Genomic DNA, 20,155 nt, shown 5'->3' on the forward strand with positions numbered 1-20,155 from the left:
TTTTGTACACAAAAAAATTGGAATCGTATTTATTACAGTTAATATATACTCCATTTTCAAATATCGCTTTATTTAGTTGTTAAAAAAAAACAATTTCTTATCATTCATTTACCTCATAATTACACTAACCGTACATAAGCTCTAATCTGCACATTTGAAGTGGGATTATCTTCGATCATCAACAATAGGGATTCCTTAATTACGTTCCTTTTTGTTTTAGATATTACGAGTAGTATTTTCTAATTTTTTTTTTTTTTTTTTGGTTAAAGTATTTTCTAATCTACTGTCCAGGTTATCAGTTATAAGTACTTATATTAAGGTTTTTTTAAAAAAATAAAAAGTAAGCATGTATTTTTCTATCTTTAATAAGCGATTTTGTCTATTAATTCAATTAGCGGTTTTATGTTATTTGTAGAAAAGGGGCATCATTAAGAAATTTAGATTGGGCATTTTCTACGGTAATCATTATGAAACGGAAGGTATAATAATTTTATTAGTATTTTTTTATATATTAAAAAAAAAACATTGAACATCAAATTTAGAGCTGTCAAAAGCTGACCCGATTTGAACCCGATTATTAACTGACTCATCTGAATCAAAAAAAATGGTGACCCAAACCCGACCTGACCCGACCTGAAACCAACCCTAGACCCGAGTATATGAGACCCGAAATTCGAACATGAACCGATCTGGAGATGACCCGACCCGAATGTAACCCGTAAATTATTGACCTGAACCGAACTCGACTTGAACCGAAATTGACCCAAACCCGTTTTAACCCGTAAAAACCCGAATTTAACCTGACTTGTTACTAACCCGACCTGAATTCAACCTGACCTGTTCTTAACCCGACCTGTTACTAACCAGACTCGAAATTCAACCCGATCCGAAATCAACCCGACTTGTCATTGACCCAACCCAAATTCAATCTGACTTGTTATTGACCCGACTCGAATTTTACCCGATCTATTACTAACCCGACCCAAAAATTCAAGCCGATCTGTTACTAACCCGACCCGAAATCAACACGACTTGTTATTGACCCGACCTAAATTCAACCCAAATTGTTCTTGACCCGATTTCAAATCACCTTAAATTCAATTTAGACCACCTTATTATTGTTGATCAAAGCATTTTGTCTAGGGAGACCAAGTCGGTCAAGGAAAAAGTAAGGAGCATCATCCCCAAATTTAAGAGTTAAATATAGTATATGTTTGTTGTATGGTCAAAGGAGATAATTATCTTCCTAAATTATAAGATATAGTTCCCTAGTATGTTGCCATATATATTATAGTCAAAGGAAATAATTAGCTTGATAAATGATAATTATTTATTTATAGTTAGTTGAACCCGAATATGACCCGACTTGGAAATGACCCGACCTGATTGTAACCCGTAAATTATTGACTTGAACATAACCCGACTTGAACCCGAGAATGATCCGACTTGAAAATGACCCAACCTGATTATAACCCGCAAATTATTGACTTGAACCGAACCCGACTTGAACCCGAGAATGACCCGACTTGGAAACGACTCGACCTGACTATAACCCGCAAATTATTGACTTGAACCAAACCCGACTCAAACTCGAAAATGCCCCAACTTGATTCTAACCCGCAAATTATTGACTTGAACCGAACTCGACTCAAACCCGAAAATGCCCCAACCTGATTCTAACCCGCAAATTATTGACTTGAACCGAACCCGACTCAAACTTGAGAATTACCCCTAACCCGTTTTAACCCGTGAAAACCCGAATTAAACCCGACCTATTGTTCACCCGACCCGAATGTAACCCGACTTGTTATTAACCCCACCTAAACCCGACCCAAACCCGATAAGATGTATGACCTGACGTGATCCGACTCAAGCATGATCCAACCCCAACCCGACCCGCATAGGTTACTGCATTAACCCAAATTAACCCGACCTACTCTTATCCGACCCAAATCCGACCCATTTATCCGAATTGACAGCTCTAATCAAAATTATGAAAAACACCGAACAATCGAACATAGCTCTCTCCGTCGCTCGCCAGCCTTCCTGAAAACCATGTTCTCCATGCTGCTTGCCAGCCAATAAACAACAAAAATCATGCATGTAATACCAACTATTTCTCAAGGGTACTTTTGTCAGAAAGGTACCTCTCTTAAGATTCCATCGATTTCCCAAATAAATTAAAATCAATAAATTTAAACTCGAAAATATACAGTATTTGGTTTTTCTGAAGCTCCAAATGATGTGCTAGTCATTTTATAGTCTATTTTTACTTTATTTTTCAAGACTCCAAATCAGACAAATCTTCTTTGCCAAATTTCAATTTCATCACTTTCTCTCTCCTCCCTCCTTTTTCTCTCTCTTTCTCTGTCCTGGTGGTTCAACTTCTACTGCAAAAGAAGAGCAGAGTTTTTGAACTTCTTTTCATTTTTTCAGGTAATCTTCAATGATCTGGAACTTAATCAATGAATAAATTTTAATTTTAGGTTTAATTTTACTTCAATCAGATGATTTTCTGCTGAATTCCGATTGAATTTCGCTGTTAAAGCTACTTTTATATTAATCTGATAAGCTTCAAAATATCTGGAATATTAATAGAAGAGATTAGGATTTCAGCTTTAAATTTTACTATAATCACATGATTTTGTGTTAAATTCCGATTGATTTTTGTTGTTTAAGCTAATTTTCATTTGTTCTAGCAAGCGCTTCAAAATTCTGCAAAATTTATCGAAGAAATTATCGATTTCAGCTTTAATTTTACTATAAATCATATGATTTGTGTTAAAATCCGATTGAATTACGTTGATTGATCAAATTGATTTGAACTACTTTAATTTACTTTTTTCGATCTTTTGAAGTTGTTGAAAACTTTTTGATGTGCGTTTTTCCTTACTTTTTTTTTTTTTTGGCTAACTGAAGTTGCTATGCTTAGGTGTAAAGTTGTTGTTTGATTTTTTTTTTTTCTCTTCCTTTTTCAAGATTCATCTGATTTATGCTTTCTGGAATCCTGATTTATGTTCTTCTTTGGCGTCCTAGAAATTTTGAGCGAAATTCGGACGGTTACTACAATAATTCAACTGGAAAGTTCTGGATTTACAGGTATAAACTCAACTATTTCTGGAATTTTATCTGAATTTCTTAAATTGAGTTAAATTAATTAATTAGCTTCAAAACTTCAATGATGTTTTTTATATATTTTTTTTAATATTGATTACTCTTATGATCTTATCTGTAAGTTATGAAGTGTTTTCTGGATTGTAATGTTTTACTTATTTTTTCAATGTTACTAAAATTTAAAAGTTTAAGTGATATTTACTAATAAAAAAAAATAAAAAATAAAAAAAAAAACCTAGATGAAGTCATTTAGAAGTAAAATTGAAGTTTCTGTCTATCTGAATTGACTGCTTTTTAGTTCTAGCAGTTTTTACATTTACTCCCTTTGTCCGGATGATCGGATTTAGTTGTCATGAGCATATATTCCAATTATGCTATCAACGTGACTATTAATTTGGTAAACGGAGTCGGTGAGTATTGGATAATTGTTTCCTTTTTGTTCGCATTGGAGAAGTATGGAAAATCTCATGTGAAGTATGTTTGGGTTTATCTATGGCACCGATCTCGAATACTGCATAGGGAGACATGTAGACAATTACAAAAAAGAACAACTCACTTTTGTCATGCTCAAGCTGTTTTATTGAGTACTAAAATCATACGGAGTAGTATTTCTATTGATTGATTTGGCTGCTTGTGTTGCGTTACGTGGCAACACATGATGTTTGTCAAATTAAGTACACCAGTCAAATATTTTGATTACAATATACTGAAAACTTATGATCCATTCCGAATTTCAGATTATTTTAAGTTGGACTATGATATCCAGATCATTTAGTGATTATGTTTGTTTATATACGTGTCTTTTGGGACTCGCTGATGCATGTCCAATGGTTTTTTTGAATTTGAATTTTATAATATATATTGCGAATTCACTACAGATTTGTGTTCGATAGAAGTATGTGTGTTCTAGCTAGGTTTGGGAAGTGGACATGATTTAGCCACAAATCAGATAAATCATAATGATCAATTCTTATGTGAATTAAAAATCATTCGATAATAATTTGTAAAATTTTGTCTGTGTTTATCTGGAAATTCAACCGATTGCACCATAAGATGCATACCCTTAAATATGGGCAAGATGTAGATTCCTCCCTTGGGTAAAATGAAAACAGAACTTGTTTTATTATTTTATTTAATTTTTTCTGGGTAATGAACTCGCATCTTATTGATGTAGTTACTAATACGAAGTATGGGTTTGGATTTTGCCTAAAAATAAATTAGTTAATTATTTGATTCTTAATTAAATTAGAGATCTAATCTTTGGTTGTAACAATCATACAAGAACTAAGGATTGTAAGCAAATAGCTCACAGTCTCAAATGGTGCGGATAGGGATGGTTTAGAATTGCCTAATTGGATAAGTTACTATTTATTGGTTCGGTGAAATTAAATTTACATATGCATGCAAAAGTAAATTTTAAAGTGAAGGTTTTGAGTTTTGACCCTCATATTGTTTTGTTTGGTTTTTACCAACACAAGTTCAGGTGTGTTAACACCTAAGTGCAGGTTTATTTTATTTAAGGTTGGTTACTATTTAATTTATCCCTTAGATACATGATAACTTCCAGTGAGTGACAAGGTGGCGTTTTCTGGTAGATGGTAGAATTTACAGAAAGCATACGAGCTGTAATTCAAAATCTACCTGTCTTTATCAAAGCAAAACCTAAAATTTCTATTTGCAGCTTAGAGTAACAAAACTTCCTATTTGTTTGACCCAGGTTATGATTCTTTCCTGTCTTGAGCTTCATTCAGATGCATAGAGGTTGAGGAACTTTAAGGTGAGAAGCTAGTCAAAATGACGAAGAAGAATCACCGCATGAGAAATTCAATTAAGACCTTTTTTGAAAAGCATACTGATCCTGAACAACATGAGAAGCTTCAAGAAATCAAAAAAGGTATGCTCCTTTACCATGAAAATCTATCATAAAACTTATTCCTCCGATTTCCCCATGTTTCTCAGTGGCCTATGTGTTAAATGTAAATGAGTCTACCCAATTTTGGTTTTAGTGCTTGTTAATTCCATATTGAAGGTACTGCTGATTGGAAAATCTGATGATGTCTTGAACTCTTGATTTCTATCATTGAAAAAAATTCACTAATCTATCTTATTATAAGTCGATACATCCAGCAGCATGAAAAAGTTCTTGCTGCCTCTAATTAGCAACTATAATAATATAGTCCTCTTGTCAAGGCTTAACTACTTTTTTTTTTTTTTTTTTTTTTTTTTTTTTGGAACCTGTCAAGGCTTAACTAAGTTGAGCTAAGACAGATCATTAGTTGTTCCCTTAGTTAAAAAATAAAAATTAGAAAATTCACTCCAACTGTAATGCCTTACGTGACGAGTTTCCTATATGTTTGTAGACATGGAGGAGAAGAAGAAAAGATTACTGAACCTTGTGAAGAGCAACGAAGAAAGTGATGAATCAAAAAAAGCGCCTCTTGCTGAACTCATTGAGGATTTTCACAAACAGTATGAATCACTCTTTTCTCAATATGATCATCTCACTGGTAAATTAAAGGAGAAAGTTAGCAAGCCACAGCAAAAGAAAGAGAAGCTCTCTTCCTCAGAGTCAGACTCTGACTCTGACTCAGATCATTCATCCAAGGGAAAAGACATCAAAAATGGAAAAGTAGAAGATGAAAATAAAGCCACTGATGGAATCCAGCAAGAGCTTGAAGCAGCAAAACTCGAAGTTGAAGATCTCAAGAATGAGCTGGCAACAACATGCAATGAGAAAATCGCTCTTGAATCAGAGTACAAGGCATTACTGACAAAGCAACAAGATTCAGACAAAACTGTGGAAGATTTGAAGGTAGAGGTTCAAAGATCGGGTTCTGAGAAATCAAAACTTCTGGCAGAAAAAGAAGAGCTAGAGTCAAAATTGGAGAACTCTGTCAAGACAGAAGCTGAACTGAGTCAACAGATTGAAGAACTGAAACAAGATAGAGATAACCTTGCCACTGAGAGAGAAGATTTTATCAAAATGCTTAAAGAAGAGAACCAAAATGTAGAAAGTTTGAAAGGCGAGGTCAATCAGCTGCAAAGTGAGAAAAAAAACATTGAGATTGAATTAGAGACAGCTGCCGAGGAAATGTCTAGGATAAAACCAGAATTAGACTCATGGAAGCAGGAAGCAGCAAACTTGAAGGAGACCATGAAAGTTGCTGAAGAGGAAAACACATCTCTTTCTTTGAACATGTCACAAATGACTGATGAACTCAAGCGGGCACTGGATACCATGGAGGAGCTGAAAGCAGAGTATGCCACCTCAAATGATAAGTTGGCTGAGAGAGAACAAGATTTCTTATCTCTAAGGGAGATGCACGATGCCCATACCACAGGAGCTTCAGAACAAATAAAGGCTTTGGAAGAACAGACAAACAGTTTGAAGCTCGAACTGGACTCGTCAAAACAAGAAAATGAAAACTTGAAGGGATCAATGAACACCGCTGAAGAAGAAAAAAATTCTCTCTCTCACAAAATTTCACAAATGACTGATGAACTCAAACAGGCACAGGATGCCCTGGATGAGCTGAAAGCAGAGTCTAATAGCTCAAAAGAAAAATTGTTTGAGCAGGAAAGGGAATTTTCATCCCTAAGGGAGATACATGATGTACATAAAACTGGAGCTTCAGAACAAATAAAGGCACTGGAGGAAGAGACAAATGGTTTGAAACTCAAATTAGAGAATTTGATTAGTGAGAACAGAGAGAAAGAAGAGCAGTTTGAGAGTAAATCAGCAGAAGCCAGACAGTTGGGTGAAGAGGTAGCTGAGTTAAGGGAGCAGATTTCACAAATGGAGACGATGTCAAAGGAAAGAGAACAGCATATATTATCTATCCAGGAGAAACTTGAGGTTATGGAGAATGAGTCAAATTCCAGAATTGAAGCCCTGACAGCCCAAGTCAACAACTTTACACAAGAAATTGAAATGTTATCTGCTGAGAAAAGTCAACTGTCAGAACAGATGGCTGGAAGAAGTGACGAAGCATCTGTTCAAATCAAGGAATTACAGGACCAGATCAGCTCATTGGAGCATGAAATGAAAACCTTACAGGTTCAGGAAAGGGAGATGAAGTTGGATCTTGAGAGAAAAGACGAGGATATTGCAGAGTATCGGATACAAATTGAAGGTTTGCATGAAAAATTAACTAGCAGCGATGCACTTCTGAAACAATTTTTTGAAGAAAAGGAAACTCTGGAAGCCAAGTTAATGGACCGAGAGCTGGAAGTGGAAACTCTAAACAGCCACAAAACAGGACTGGAAGAGAAAACTAAATCAAGCAGCAGCGAGGCTACTCAACTAAGAGAGGAGATCACAAGGTTGCAAGATAGGATTCAGGAGCTGGAGAAATCCTTACAGGAGAGGGATGATGAGTCATCTACAATGCAGCAAAGGCTTGAAGATGAAGAGAATGAAGCATCTTCCAAGATCACAGCCTTAATGACGGAGATCAGCAATTTGAAGCAGGAATCAGAAGCAGCTCAAACCATTAATAGCCAGTTGGAGGCACAGATTGAGAAGGAGAAACGGGAATATCTTGAGGGTCTGAATCTGCTAGAAACCGAGAATGTTGATCTGAAAACCAAAATAGATGATCATCTCAAGACCGTACAAGAATTAGAGGATGAATTGATCAATAGAAAAGAGCAGTGTGAACAACTTGAAACTCGTCTTCAAGAGAATGAGGCGGAACTCCAAGAGGCAAAAAGAACAATCTGGGAGCTGAAGGAGGATTTGAGCATGAGTAGTGAATCAAAAGATCAAAAGATTTTGGAGTTTGAGATACTAGTTGAAGAATTGAAAAGAGATCTAGAGGTGGCTACAGATGAAGAAAAGACTGCTTGGGAGAAAACCCGGAATATTGAAGTTCAGCTACGCTTAGCAAACCAAAAACTCAGGGTCACAGAACAACTATTGAGTGAAAACGAAGAGAGCTTCAAGATTGCAGAAATGAAATATCTACAAGAGTGCAAAGAGCTAGAAGACAAATTCACTCGGCTCTCTCAAGTACTTGCTGCTAATAATGAAGCATATCGTGGAATGATAATGAATATCTCAGAGAATGTGAACATTTCATTAGCTGGAATGGAAGCAGTCATGTGTAAATTTGAGGAGGATCACCAGAGGTTCTCTAATAATATCTTCAGCATGTCCGAAGAGGTTCAAATTTTGAAGCAATGTGCGATAGGGAAGAATGTTGAGGGAGAGCAGTTGAAAGAACAGCTGGGCAATCTAAACGAGCAATTGAAGAATGAGAGAGAACAGGTATTAATGATGACAGAGAAGATTGGTAAGATGGAAGTTGAGGTTGACAACAATAAAAGCGAAAAAGAAAAGTTGGTTTCTGCAATACATGAGCTGAAGAAGGCAACAGGAGAGATGAATGTGGCGTTGAAAGAGAAAGACGAGCGACTATCAACCCTTGGGGAGGAAAAACGTCAAGCCATAAGGCAGCTATGCTTGTGGTGCGATACTTTGTACACCCAATATGATGAGCTTAGGAAGATTGTCCCGAAGACCACTCCACAAAGAAGGTAAAGGTAGATATAGAATCCTTTGGTTTTTTCTTTTTTCCTAGTTCGGGAGTCATGCATTTAAATTTGGCTTTCAAGGATTGTTATTATTGTTTCATTGTCTTTGGTATGTCATGGGTGTAAAATAGAGTGTATATCCTTATGTCTGACTGTCTGTCTATCGAGTAAGTATAGATTTTTTGGTGTGTTTCCTTCGATCCAGATATTTGGGGACTAGATTTATTCTTTACCTGATATCAAAATAAATGTCAAGTTTTTATTAATTTTTTTTGGGTCAATTGTCATCTCTAAATACTACTTCTCTGAGTTTTCTCCCCCATTTCTCATCTGAGCTTCTTCAGTTTCATCAAAAACACATTTTTTGATTGCCAAATATACTCTTGTTAACAGCATTGCCATTGACTAAATATCATCTCGTCAGGGTTTGATTGATCATAAAGAAATATTGCATATCAAGATATCAAATGATTTATTATTATGCAGCTCGCGAATCACTAATTTTACAAATTCTGTAAATGAGTATCGGTAATATAGATTGATCTATAAAATTATTGATAAAAGCGTTTTATCAATCTCCTAGGAAATCTAGGATAGTACAAGCTATTCTTTATTAGGAATACCAAATAAATAAAAAGGGCAAAATCGAAAGGGAACTTAAAATGATCACTTGGCGCAGATACCAGCATCTGCAGCTGACGGCTTTCGAAAATAATCGTGAACCGCAAAAGAATATTCCCTCATAATTTACCTTGACTGTGTGCACCTAACCCCTAATGCAGAAATTAAAAGTTCCAACTTACAACCGATTCAGTCTGAAATTCTCATCTCCACCCCAAGTAAATCTTTCACAACTTCATATGTGACAAATGCAATTGAAATGGATGGAACCACCTGAAGCATTTATAATTTCCAAAGTGAGACAATGACCAAAACAAAAATTACAACTCCAAATGTGCAGAAAAATAGGGGAAAAACTTGCCTTTACAGAATTTGGAACTAAACCCTTGTACAAGGCTCGAAAGCCCTCGTATCGAACTGTCTTCCTGAAGGCATCAACCATACCTGTATACTCAAGTGCAATTTTTTTCCCATCACCAGTAACAACAGTAGATGCATCTTTCCAGCCGACCATCTGCATTCTTCGGCGTACAACATCAAGAGGATAAGCAACAGTCTGGCCAATAGTCCCAGCAACAGCACCACATGCAAGCCTCGTTGTTACACCCAACTCATTGTCTTGAACAAGCCCAAATGTTTTTTCTTTGACGAGCCAGTCTTTTAGAGATTCGTATACAGCAAAATTGAGACCCACGTATGGAACCTGCAGATAACAAGTATCATTAAGGCAATTGATGAATAAAAGTTAAAAATTATCATCCTTAACTTTTCCCTTCACCTTGTTACAAAGCCATTTACAGTTTTTACACACATGATGTACAAAGCTAGTATACCAACGAACAATTAACAAACGAGGGCTAATAATGTCTGTACACTTTCACATAAGACATACTACGTATAACTGTAAAAGCCAATATGCCATACCAGCCCATTTTACCGCTGAGTTATAACATATAAGTAACGACAAGTTTTCAAAGGATACTACTCAGTATATTCGATAAAGTTAAATGCTCAGTAAACAGGTATATTATATATAAGAAAGAGGAAAATTTTCCATTTTAATGCTTTATTCCAGTTTATGTCCCAGCAACTAAGAAAATCACCAGCCCATAGTTACTATTGTCATGTTATGAAATTGAACTTGTAAGAAAACCAGCTATTGCACATTCAGACTTCAGCAACCAAGCTACATCACTCCATACGTAATGCCTTGATGAATTAAAGATAGTGTGATTGGGGATCTAACTATGACATAACAAAAACTGGAAAATAAACAAAAAATTGTTGTTCCAGGAAAGACTGCACATTGATCAAACCCGTAGGTTGTAGATACTAGACAATCTGTCTAATGTATCAGACTTCATCAGAACTGCACATAACAATCAGATTCCAACTGAGTACTCCCTTGTCCCTCACACCATACCTAATAGTCACATGCACTGTGCCACTTTTTTAGTATGACTGGAAAAGTTTCTAACATTTTTTTTAATAGCAAATAACAGGGCGAGATTGAATTTTCCAAAACTAGGTTACTAAAAGTGAGTAACTGGGAAAGTATAAATGGCCCAACTATAAATTTTGTCATATCTAAAATGGGGGATAGGAGCAACGTAACCATAAGTTTTGGACGGAATGAGCGTCTATTTAGTGCCATATTTCAACTCATGCTTAATGAAAAAATGCACCACTAAGACCATATACAATTTTCCCTACAGATGCATGCAGTTAATATCAATGCACACCAGTGAGTGATACAATATACGAGTAACATACTCCCTTTGTTCCAGATTAGTTTGAACAATTTACATGTTAATCTGTCCTATAATAATTTGAGCCCTTCTTTTAAGAGTGGTTCCAACAATTATTTATTACTTCGTATGTCACATCCCTTCTTTTGAACCTACTTAAAATAGCAATAAAACCCTACTAACTCCCATCACATCTACAGTTCTATTCAAAGAATAACTGATAGCCTAACTACAGCTGTTAAGTGTTTGAACTGCTGTTGGACAGAGGGAGTGCATATAGACAAATAGATTTTGGAGTCCAAGAGCAAGTACAATAGATTAGAATTGATGCGCATCAAAAACTATCCACACAAGATAGCTTCCAACAATCACCCAATCTGATTACTATATAACATAAATGTACTATATATCACTTTTCTTAACACAAGTCACCTACAGTCATGATTAATTCAATATGCCACCACAGCATATCAGTTAATGCCATTTTCATCTGTTATCCCAAATTATATAGGTCTATAAGAATTTGTCGGCTGATTTTCGATGGGAGAAACAATAATTAAAATTTATAGTAATTTATATTAAATCACCATCCACATAGTACTTACCACACCAATAACAGAAGGGAGCCACCCTTTGTACAAGGCCCGGAAACCCTCTTCACGGAGAACGGTTGTAAGAGCATGATATATCCCCCTATACTGCTGAGGAGATTTAGCAGTCTGCGAAAGAAACAACAGTAATATAAACATAAATAGGTGACCAAAAAGAGTACTTATTGATATTGATTGGTATAGAAAGCTAAATTTATACCTGAACAGTCAACCGGCCTCGTACCATATCCATTGGGTAAGTTGCGGACATGGCAATGATTCCAGCACATGCTCCCGCTCCAAGACGTAAAACAGGAGTCAGTTCAGCATTCTCTGCAAAATACAATGCAAGATAAATCTGATTGTCTCCCACAGAGCAACCCATCATTGTACAATCTGTTGATAGTCAATTCAATGCATCTTGAAACAACAAGGCACTTGTATTAGTCAATCACAATAAAGCATATCAAACAACAACTACCAAATCTGAAAATATTAGAATGCTTCTGTCCAAGATAAATTTCATACACTATTTCAAGCAAAACTGGAAAGGTATATTCAAACCTAGAGGCACATCCCTAGTACATAATTCATATTATATCTACTACATTTTCTTCCCCTTTCCACCGCTCTACCTTTAATGAGTTTGACTAGGCTTGATTTGAATGCTCAGGAACAAGCTTGGGTTTTTGTTTAGTGGTGTATACATTTTGTAAATTCAAGTTACATGTATGAAAAAAAATACTGCATCTACAATTAGTCACTACACATTTATGTTTTTGAGCTAAAATTGATTCACAGCTATGGCTGTAATCTGTATGACATATTTGGAATACTAAACAAACACACAAGAGATGTTTACCAAAAAGCGTGTTGTACCAAGGACACAAGAGATGATGGGAGTTAATACACATGAAAGTTGTCCTAAGTAAAAAGTCAGCATCATAAAGTATGTAAATGCTTTCTCAGAGTTCCACCAGCCACCCCTTTCTTTGTCCACTGCTCACTCTCATTCTTGCATATTGGTGCCTTGGTGGCAAGGCCATAAGCCCATAACTGCACTACTACAATACTAACAGGTGTGCATTACGCAACTGCAGTAGTGCCATTGTAGGGGCGTAGGTTAAAGGTTTCACTCAACACTGGCAACGATTAGACCATCAGTTTATCAACATCCACAAATATCCAGCCAGTTACACACTAGACACCACCTCTTCTGACTGCCTGACATGTATTTATTTATGAGAGTCATGTACCTTAAAGTAGAGCATCAGGCATAAGAGCCTCACTTAAATTTTTAGGAAGGAATCACAGCCGCCCCCACCAGGCAGGCAGCAGGTCATAACATTATGTTTATGAGAATCATATCAAAATAACCATCTTGGTAAGATTAAGCTGTGTACTCGGACATTCCTAATTCCATTGGACCAGCAAAAACCCTTCTAGTGCGTCCATGCAATAACCTGAGTGTGTTTACCTTATGCAATGTATAATTTCTATATGGAGATTTGCTTAAATCTAAGCTACCAATAGTCCCTCCACCCAACTTTAACTAGCCACATTTGATTAGAGGCCATTTTTAAGAAAATCACCTGAAAACCTGTAATTATCCTTGATACTACAGATCAAATTCAAACAAATGTAAGAAAATGTTGGAAAAAATCATTACTTCACCTAATAGATTTGGAAAGTGGCCAATTATGTTGGGACATCCCAGCCTAACAGAGGAAATAAAAACTTCAAAGCATGGGAGTAGATATTAATTGGGCGAGCAAAAACGGATTTTAACTAAAAATTCAAATTTCAGCTCTACTCAAACTCCAACTTCAGTCAAGCCTCCATTAGGTTTCTCGAGCTTGGCTCATCTGCACACCCCTAAATCTGACATCGCCATACAATTACAATTTTAAAGGCTCTCTAAATCTCATCAAGGATACCAGCCTGGAAAATATTAAAAGGTGAATTGAACAAGGGTTACTACATGTGAAAAGCAGTCGGCTTTGGATGCTCCTTCTACTTCTCTCTCTTTCTCATAAATCTATGAATTTATCTATGAAATCCTGTAAAAGGAAAAAGAGTAGCAGCTGCCAAGAAAATTCATAAGATCCAAACAATTCTAGGTAAGGCTGTCTATGAGCAGAATGGAAGCTATATGCAACAGAATTTGCTGTTGCTCATACCATTTCCAGTTTGCTGCTGATAAAGCCACAGAATTCCCCTGTTTGATGAAAAAAGCCATCAGTAGATTCAAAGAAACTATCTTCAGAAAACCATGACATAAAAGTAATTGATAAAAAAGTTTTTCGGCTCCACATGTTTCAGTAATTTTCTAACTTAAGTGTTAGTCTGCAATTATTTTTCTTCAAAAATAAGTCTTTAGCTCAATGATCTTTAATTGATCTCTCCGTAAGTTCACACAAATATTTTCTAACTAATTTATAGGTTCAGATATATTCACTCAGTCAAGAACTCAAGATACTAGATCACCAACAGAAACTCTTTGATTCCCAAATATTCGTCATATATTAATTTGATTCTAAAAATTGACGCATGCTAAATAGTTAAAAGCCAAATTAAATTAAAAAAAAATGAATTTAAAGTAGCATTGAGATCTTATGCACACAGTTAGCTAGTTCGGTCACAGAACATACTTGGATGCCTGCTCATAACTAAAGAACTTGACTGCCGAATTTGGAACTATACGAGCACAGTTAGTTCCATTGCCTTTGAACAGCCCACGGAATCCTTCAGTCTGCCAGATATATTTTAAACCTTGAACTGTTCCGTTGTATTTGATGCTGTGAGGATTTTGAACCTGAAAAAAACAAAACCAGCAAACCATCAAAAAGGAAATAACTTGAGCTTTTAATACTTAAGACAAGATATTGGCAACAACACCGTTAAATTTATAAACTGGCTGTCTAGCTCTGATGGGATATTCATCAATACAAATGCTACCAAGAAATCTAATTACAGTACCACATCTGAAAAAATCACATGCTGACTTTAGTGTTTAATACAGAAAAACTATCAGTCTTCATATTGTTTAAACTTCTAATTGATATATATTAGATCTTCCATTGATAAGCATCATATACAAGAAAAAACGAATCGTCCAGTTCTGATCTCAAAACTGATATAACAGCTTTCTACATGGATAAAAACCATTCTGTTGTCAGACTTGTTACCCAAGCTCCAATTATATACTTTGGAAAAGCAGGGATTTATATGGAATAAAAGAAATACGTCATCAAGCAAGAAAAATCCTTTATATCTTTTTCATGGTTATCTGCAGGCTTGCATATTGCAATTAACATTTCCTGCTTTTCATAAGATGATTCTTTGGTAATTGACATAAATATAATAACTCAATAAGTTTCTATCCATCATCTACTGATTCATACACTGCAGCTAAATAACAAGCAAAAGAGGACCTGATAAGAGCAGAGAATGAATACATAACAGGGGACAAAAATTAGATATACATAGAGTCAGAGAGGTCAGAAGGTTCATAGAGTAAAATGAAGGTGGTAGTACGTTGCAAAGAATGCATACATATCTCAATTGTATTAACATAGAATTGATGAGAAAAGTTAATAGCCAATGCTATACACTATTTGCGTTCTAAGCAGATGATACCACTTCTCTACCTCCTATAATTTTATAATAGCCGTAGCAAAACAAAATACAAGATAATATATACAAACGGCTTATAGATCAAGTGGCAATGTTCTATCTCCTATAATTTCATTTGTAAACTAACCTGCAGCAAAATTTTCAAACGTTCTAGAGGAGCAACTGCTGTTCGTGATCTGCGATCAAATCCACAAAAGTTAGCTAATAATTGATATGGAATTTAGACATTTTAAAGACATTCACCAATTTTCATTTCACAGTCAATTCATTCACTCATTGAAAATTCTTCGATTTTCTAGTAGGTACAAATACTCAAACTGCATCACTTTCCAAACCAAAATTTAACTACATACCAAAACACCAGTTATTCTACACAAAACTTCAATCACATATATTCAGATGGCTCAAAATGTCGAAAACATTGAATTTCAATACAAACAAAAATCACAGCAGTTGATCATGTAAAACCTCTTCAATTTTCTCTTACTCATTTTCACTTCATTTTGTCGAACACTTAGCGTGCAACTTATAAAAATCAATTCCACAACCAAGTTTCGCTAACACAAATTAACAACACATCAATTCTACAAACATATAACACTAATCAATAATCACACACTAATCAGTATTCTCTGTCATTTCATCGAACACTTAACGTGCAACTTATAGCAATCAATCATTTAATTCCAAAACCGAATTTCATTAATACAAACTAATTACACATCAATTCTACAAACACAGAACACTAAACAGTAATCACACACTAATCAATCATCTCACTCATTTCGTCAAACGTTTAGCGCGCAAGTTGTAGCAATCAAACATTCAATTCCACAACCTAATTCCAATAACACAGACAAAATTATTCATCAATTCCACAAACACAAACACTTAACAGTAATCACACACTTAAAAAAAACACCTAAAAACATCAAAAATTCCGATCATCTCCAATTCAAACGCCACCAAAATGAAACCAAAAAAAAACGAGAAAAAAAACATACACTCCACCAGCGATTCCACCAGCAGCGAGAGATTTGGAAATGCTAAGAAGAGCATGACGAGGAGACTTAACGCCTTCAGTGGCAGCCTTAGCTTCTCCGGCCAAATTCACAAATGTCGAAACAGCAGCAGCTTCGCCTCGTTGCTTCACATCTTCCGACGCCATTTTTTCTCTCTCCTAAACTGCGAAAATCAACGATGATTCCGAAATTGAAACCCTAGGATACGATAATCGGAGGAATTTTTCAGGCGGAAGAAATGAACATGGAGTTTTTCAGGTGGAAGAGAGAAGAAAGAGGAGAGAGAAAAGTTTCTGCAAGTTTTCTGATTTTCGGAGAGAAGAAAAGTGAAGAAAGCGGAAAATGGAGAAATGAGGAATAAAAATGAAGGTGGTTTTACGGTTGCCGGGTTCCGGCGCTAGTTAGCCCCGAGGAAGATTTTAAGGCTTGCTAGGGTAAGTGCCGTAACAAAGACTGCGGTCTGTACGATGTTTGTTTTTTTAGGAAAAAAAAAATAATCCTATAAAAATAAATGAATGTACATCATTATTTTGTTGGATAAAAAATTATGAAGTACTCCATAATAATCAAATAGATAATGCAATGAGGCTGTATTTTCTAACGATATAAGCGGAAGATGTTCAACAGTGTAAGATTTACTCGACGACGTAATTTTTATAAAGGAAAATTTTATTTGATTCAATATCTTATGGGTTTGGTAACGTCGATTATCTATTGTAGATATTGTATGACTTTTAATTAATGAAATATTTATAAATAATAATAATAATAATGCCCTAGTTATATTCGGGTTTTTAAATTATATGAGTAGAAATTTCTAGAGTAATATGAAGTACAATACAATAGTTATTTTTTAAAACTGTAATACAATAATCATGTAATTTTGTGATTTTTGTCATGGATTCTAAAACTTATACGTAAGGCTTATTCACATTTGCTGAACTGAGTTGAACTGAACTGAACTGATTGGAGCTGAACTGAACTGATTGGAGCTGAACTGAACTTAACTGATTGGAATTGAATTGAACTGAACTGAATAGAGCTAAAATGAATATTTTATAAGAGAAAGAAATTAGGAGCTGAACTGAACTGAACTAATTGGAACTGAACAGAACTGAACTGAACTAATTGGAGCTGAACTGAACTAAACTAAACTGAAATTAAGCTGAAGTGAACAGACCCGTAATTTTATTTTAAAAATTGTATTCAATGTATGCAATATACATTGTAACAAAAAAATGAAGCTATTTAATTAGAAAATATTTACTCGGCAGGCACTAGTAGAAAAAATATCAAATGCTCCCATCAAAATAGTCATATGCTCTGGTTATTAATCCCATCAATAGTGAATGGAGTAGATTACAGTTTAAAAATGCTCCGGTTCAAAATCGAAGCATAAACTCCGATCAATTTAAAATCGGAGCATGTAACCTACTTAATGCTTCGGTCATGATAAAAAAAATCAGATCATTTTCTTTTGTTTATGCTCCATTTTATATCATGATCGGAGCATTATTAGTTTATGCTCCATTTTTATATCATGACCGGAGCCTTTTGTATATATATTTTTTAAAAAAATATATTGAATTTCTTCGCATCTAATGCCTAATTATAGCCTTGCAACCTGATATTGCTTCACCCTATACGAGTTATCTAGCTATACTAAATCAAAATTGACTACAATAACAAAATATTATATAATAATAATAATAATAATAATAATATCGTGCAAATGAATAATTGTAGCGAAAAATAAAAGTAAGTCAAAATACAAATTACATAACATACATAAGGGCTTCTTCTCTTCAGCTTATTTATTTTCAGTTCATTTCAGCTCCAATCAATTCAGTTCAGTTCATCAGTTCCTAATTTCTTCTCCCATAAAATATTCAGTTCAGTTCGATCAATTCAATTCAGTTCAGTACAGTACATTTCAATTCAGCTTAATTCATTAAATCAAAATAGGCCCTAAATTTCTAATTCAAATAAGAGAGTACTAATAACATTCTCAAGACATTCAAATACAATTATTGAGCATAAACAAAGAAAACGTGTCCTGTATTTCATCTATCTCGCTAATAGTGAAGGGCTCGAGCCTTGTGGTATTATAGATCTAAAACAAGCGAAATTAATATAGAAGACGGTTATAATAACAATTGAAAAAAAAAAAACAAAGAGTTATGCATGCAACATTGAAACTAAGTATATTATTATAAGTGTTAAAACTTGTAATTTTTTTTAAAATGTTGTTTCAAGTCATAAATATTCATAAACTAAATATCTTAGGTGTATTATAGGTGTTAATTCAACCATTGAGCTAAATCATGGAAAATAGGCAAGTTAGTAGTCATTTTGAACCATCAATACTCCAAATGAACCTAAAACTTGTAAATTTGCTTTTTATTTTTTTAAATGTTATTTCAAGTCATAAATATTCATAACTAAGTATTTAGGTGTAATTATAGGTGACAACTCAACCATTGAGTTAAAATCATGGAAGATGGGCAAGCTAGAATCATTTTAAACAATTATTTTTATAGGTAGTTTTGTAAAATCTAATTTTCTTACAATAGTTGATTAGTTATGTTTGTAAATTTGTGGAAAAGAGGTTTAATTTAAAACCAAAATTTTGGTATATATTTTTTAATTATATTATTTTTGTACATATATTATATATATTATTGCACATGTATTGGAATATGTAGTTTGCATCTATTGGTCCATATAAATTTGTGTAAATTAAATTTGTAGATCAAACTTGCATATTGATTCTTTGTAATTATATTTATCAAGTTTGTGTTTCATTGACAATAATTAGGGTTAAAATTGAACTTGACCTCAAATGTAAAGGTATGTTAAAGATACTTTAGGGGTGTAAATTAAATATGCATATAAAAATCAAATTCCCAAACTCGTACGAGATAACTCAACGCTAAAAGAACCTATAGGAAAACAAATAATTAATTCTATGCTCTTAGGTTTTCGATTGCAGCTCCGTTCATTCAATCAATCCACTTGGAGCATTCTTATGATATTGCTTAACCTATTGAGTGTTGTTACAAAGCCCACGTTTTGGGTTCATGAGATTTTTTATTGGATGTCTTGTTGCTGATTGGGTAAGACTCTAAGGTTTTAGATTATTATGCATGTGTTTAATAATTTAAGTTTAATTTGCATGCATTTCTTTTCTTGGTTAAATTAGTACATATTGAATGTAACTACGGAATACGTAGTGTTACACATCATTTATAATGAGAAAATATTCTTACTTCTCTCATATAGAAAAAATCACATTTGTACTTCAGTAGATCAAGCCATGACCAACTCTATTAATTGGGATGGCAACTTGAAGTTGTGGAATTAAGTAAGTTATAAGTTGGGCATGAAATAAAATTAATTTACGTATAATTTAAATTCTACTCAACCCTTTTTTTTGAACAACAAAGATAATATAAGCTATTACTAAATGAAAAGGTTATACATAAGTTAGCAATCTTGTGTATAATCTTTTACTATTTTACAATACAATATATATCTCCATATATAATTGCATATTTTTTAGGATATTTATAATGTTTTTTCATCTTAAAAAATAAGTTGATATATAAACTACCCACTTTACTTAATAGTACAAATATACACACTAATTTTTTTTAACCCAATAATATTGGAAGAAATTTATATTATAATTGCACTTTTTATTTCCTAAATTTTTAGCACGACTCATGAAAACTTCAATCTTAAAATTACAGGCATTCTATTTCTTTTTTTTTAAAAAAAATAAAATAGCCTCCGTAAGCTCACTAACTTTTATATGTGGCTGGCCACTTTATGGAGTTACTCGATTAGTGTTGTAAGGGTTACTCAGTTACGGTTATAGAGGTTACTT

The 20,155-nt window shown here is 34.2% G+C and overlaps 2 protein-coding genes across 4 annotated transcripts; one reads left to right on the forward strand and one right to left on the reverse strand.

Moving 5' to 3' along the window:
- Nucleotides 1-2,297: 2,297 nt before the first annotated feature.
- LOC145567762 (uncharacterized) lies at nucleotides 2,298-8,925 on the forward strand. Of its 3 annotated transcripts, none has more exons than XM_081627138.1 (4): nucleotides 2,298-2,436; nucleotides 3,037-3,099; nucleotides 4,832-5,008; nucleotides 5,475-8,925. In XM_081627138.1, the coding sequence occupies exons 3-4, from the start codon at nucleotides 4,909-4,911 to the stop codon at nucleotides 8,654-8,656; spliced, it is 3,282 nt and encodes a 1,093-aa protein (XP_081483264.1). In that variant the 5' UTR covers nucleotides 2,298-2,436; nucleotides 3,037-3,099; nucleotides 4,832-4,908; the 3' UTR covers nucleotides 8,657-8,925. The 3 variants fall into 3 exon arrangements, with proteins under 3 accessions (XP_081483264.1, XP_081483267.1, XP_081483265.1); XM_081627141.1 differs by having other exon boundaries at nucleotides 4,866-5,008; XM_081627139.1 differs by having other exon boundaries at nucleotides 2,309-2,436; nucleotides 2,980-3,099.
- Nucleotides 8,926-9,161: 236 nt separating this feature from the next.
- Nucleotides 9,162-16,739, reverse strand: LOC145567763 (mitochondrial adenine nucleotide transporter ADNT1-like). Its single transcript, XM_081627142.1, has 8 exons — nucleotides 16,249-16,739; nucleotides 15,372-15,420; nucleotides 14,260-14,423; nucleotides 13,789-13,826; nucleotides 11,829-11,941; nucleotides 11,624-11,737; nucleotides 9,632-9,973; nucleotides 9,162-9,543 (listed from the first exon to the last, which is right to left on the reverse strand). Exons 1-8 carry the CDS (start codon nucleotides 16,410-16,412, stop codon nucleotides 9,460-9,462), a joined length of 1,068 nt encoding a protein of 355 aa, XP_081483268.1. The 5' UTR covers nucleotides 16,413-16,739; the 3' UTR covers nucleotides 9,162-9,459.
- Nucleotides 16,740-20,155: the final 3,416 nt, after the last annotated feature.

The sequence above is a fragment of the Chenopodium album genome, chromosome 11, assembly GCF_948465745.1.
Source record: "Chenopodium album chromosome 11, dcCheAlbu1.1, whole genome shotgun sequence".
Taxonomy (NCBI): Eukaryota; Viridiplantae; Streptophyta; class Magnoliopsida; order Caryophyllales; family Amaranthaceae; genus Chenopodium; species Chenopodium album.

Coding starts and splice junctions, on each gene's coding strand:
- LOC145567762 (XM_081627138.1), top strand. CDS start 4,909: ATGACGAAGAAGAATCACCGCATGAGAAATTCAATTAAGACCTTTTTT. Junction 5,009..5,474: donor GCTTCAAGAAATCAAAAAAG/GTATGCTCCTTT, acceptor ATATGTTTGTAG/ACATGGAGGAGAAGAAGAAA.
- LOC145567763 (XM_081627142.1), bottom strand. CDS start 16,412: ATGGCGTCGGAAGATGTGAAGCAACGAGGCGAAGCTGCTGCTGTTTCG. Junction 13,827..14,259: donor AGTTATGAGCAGGCATCCAA/GTATGTTCTGTG, acceptor TTCATCAAACAG/GGGAATTCTGTGGCTTTATC. Junction 9,974..11,623: donor TCCCTTCTGTTATTGGTGTG/GTAAGTACTATG, acceptor TGTTATCTGCAG/GTTCCATACGTGGGTCTCAA.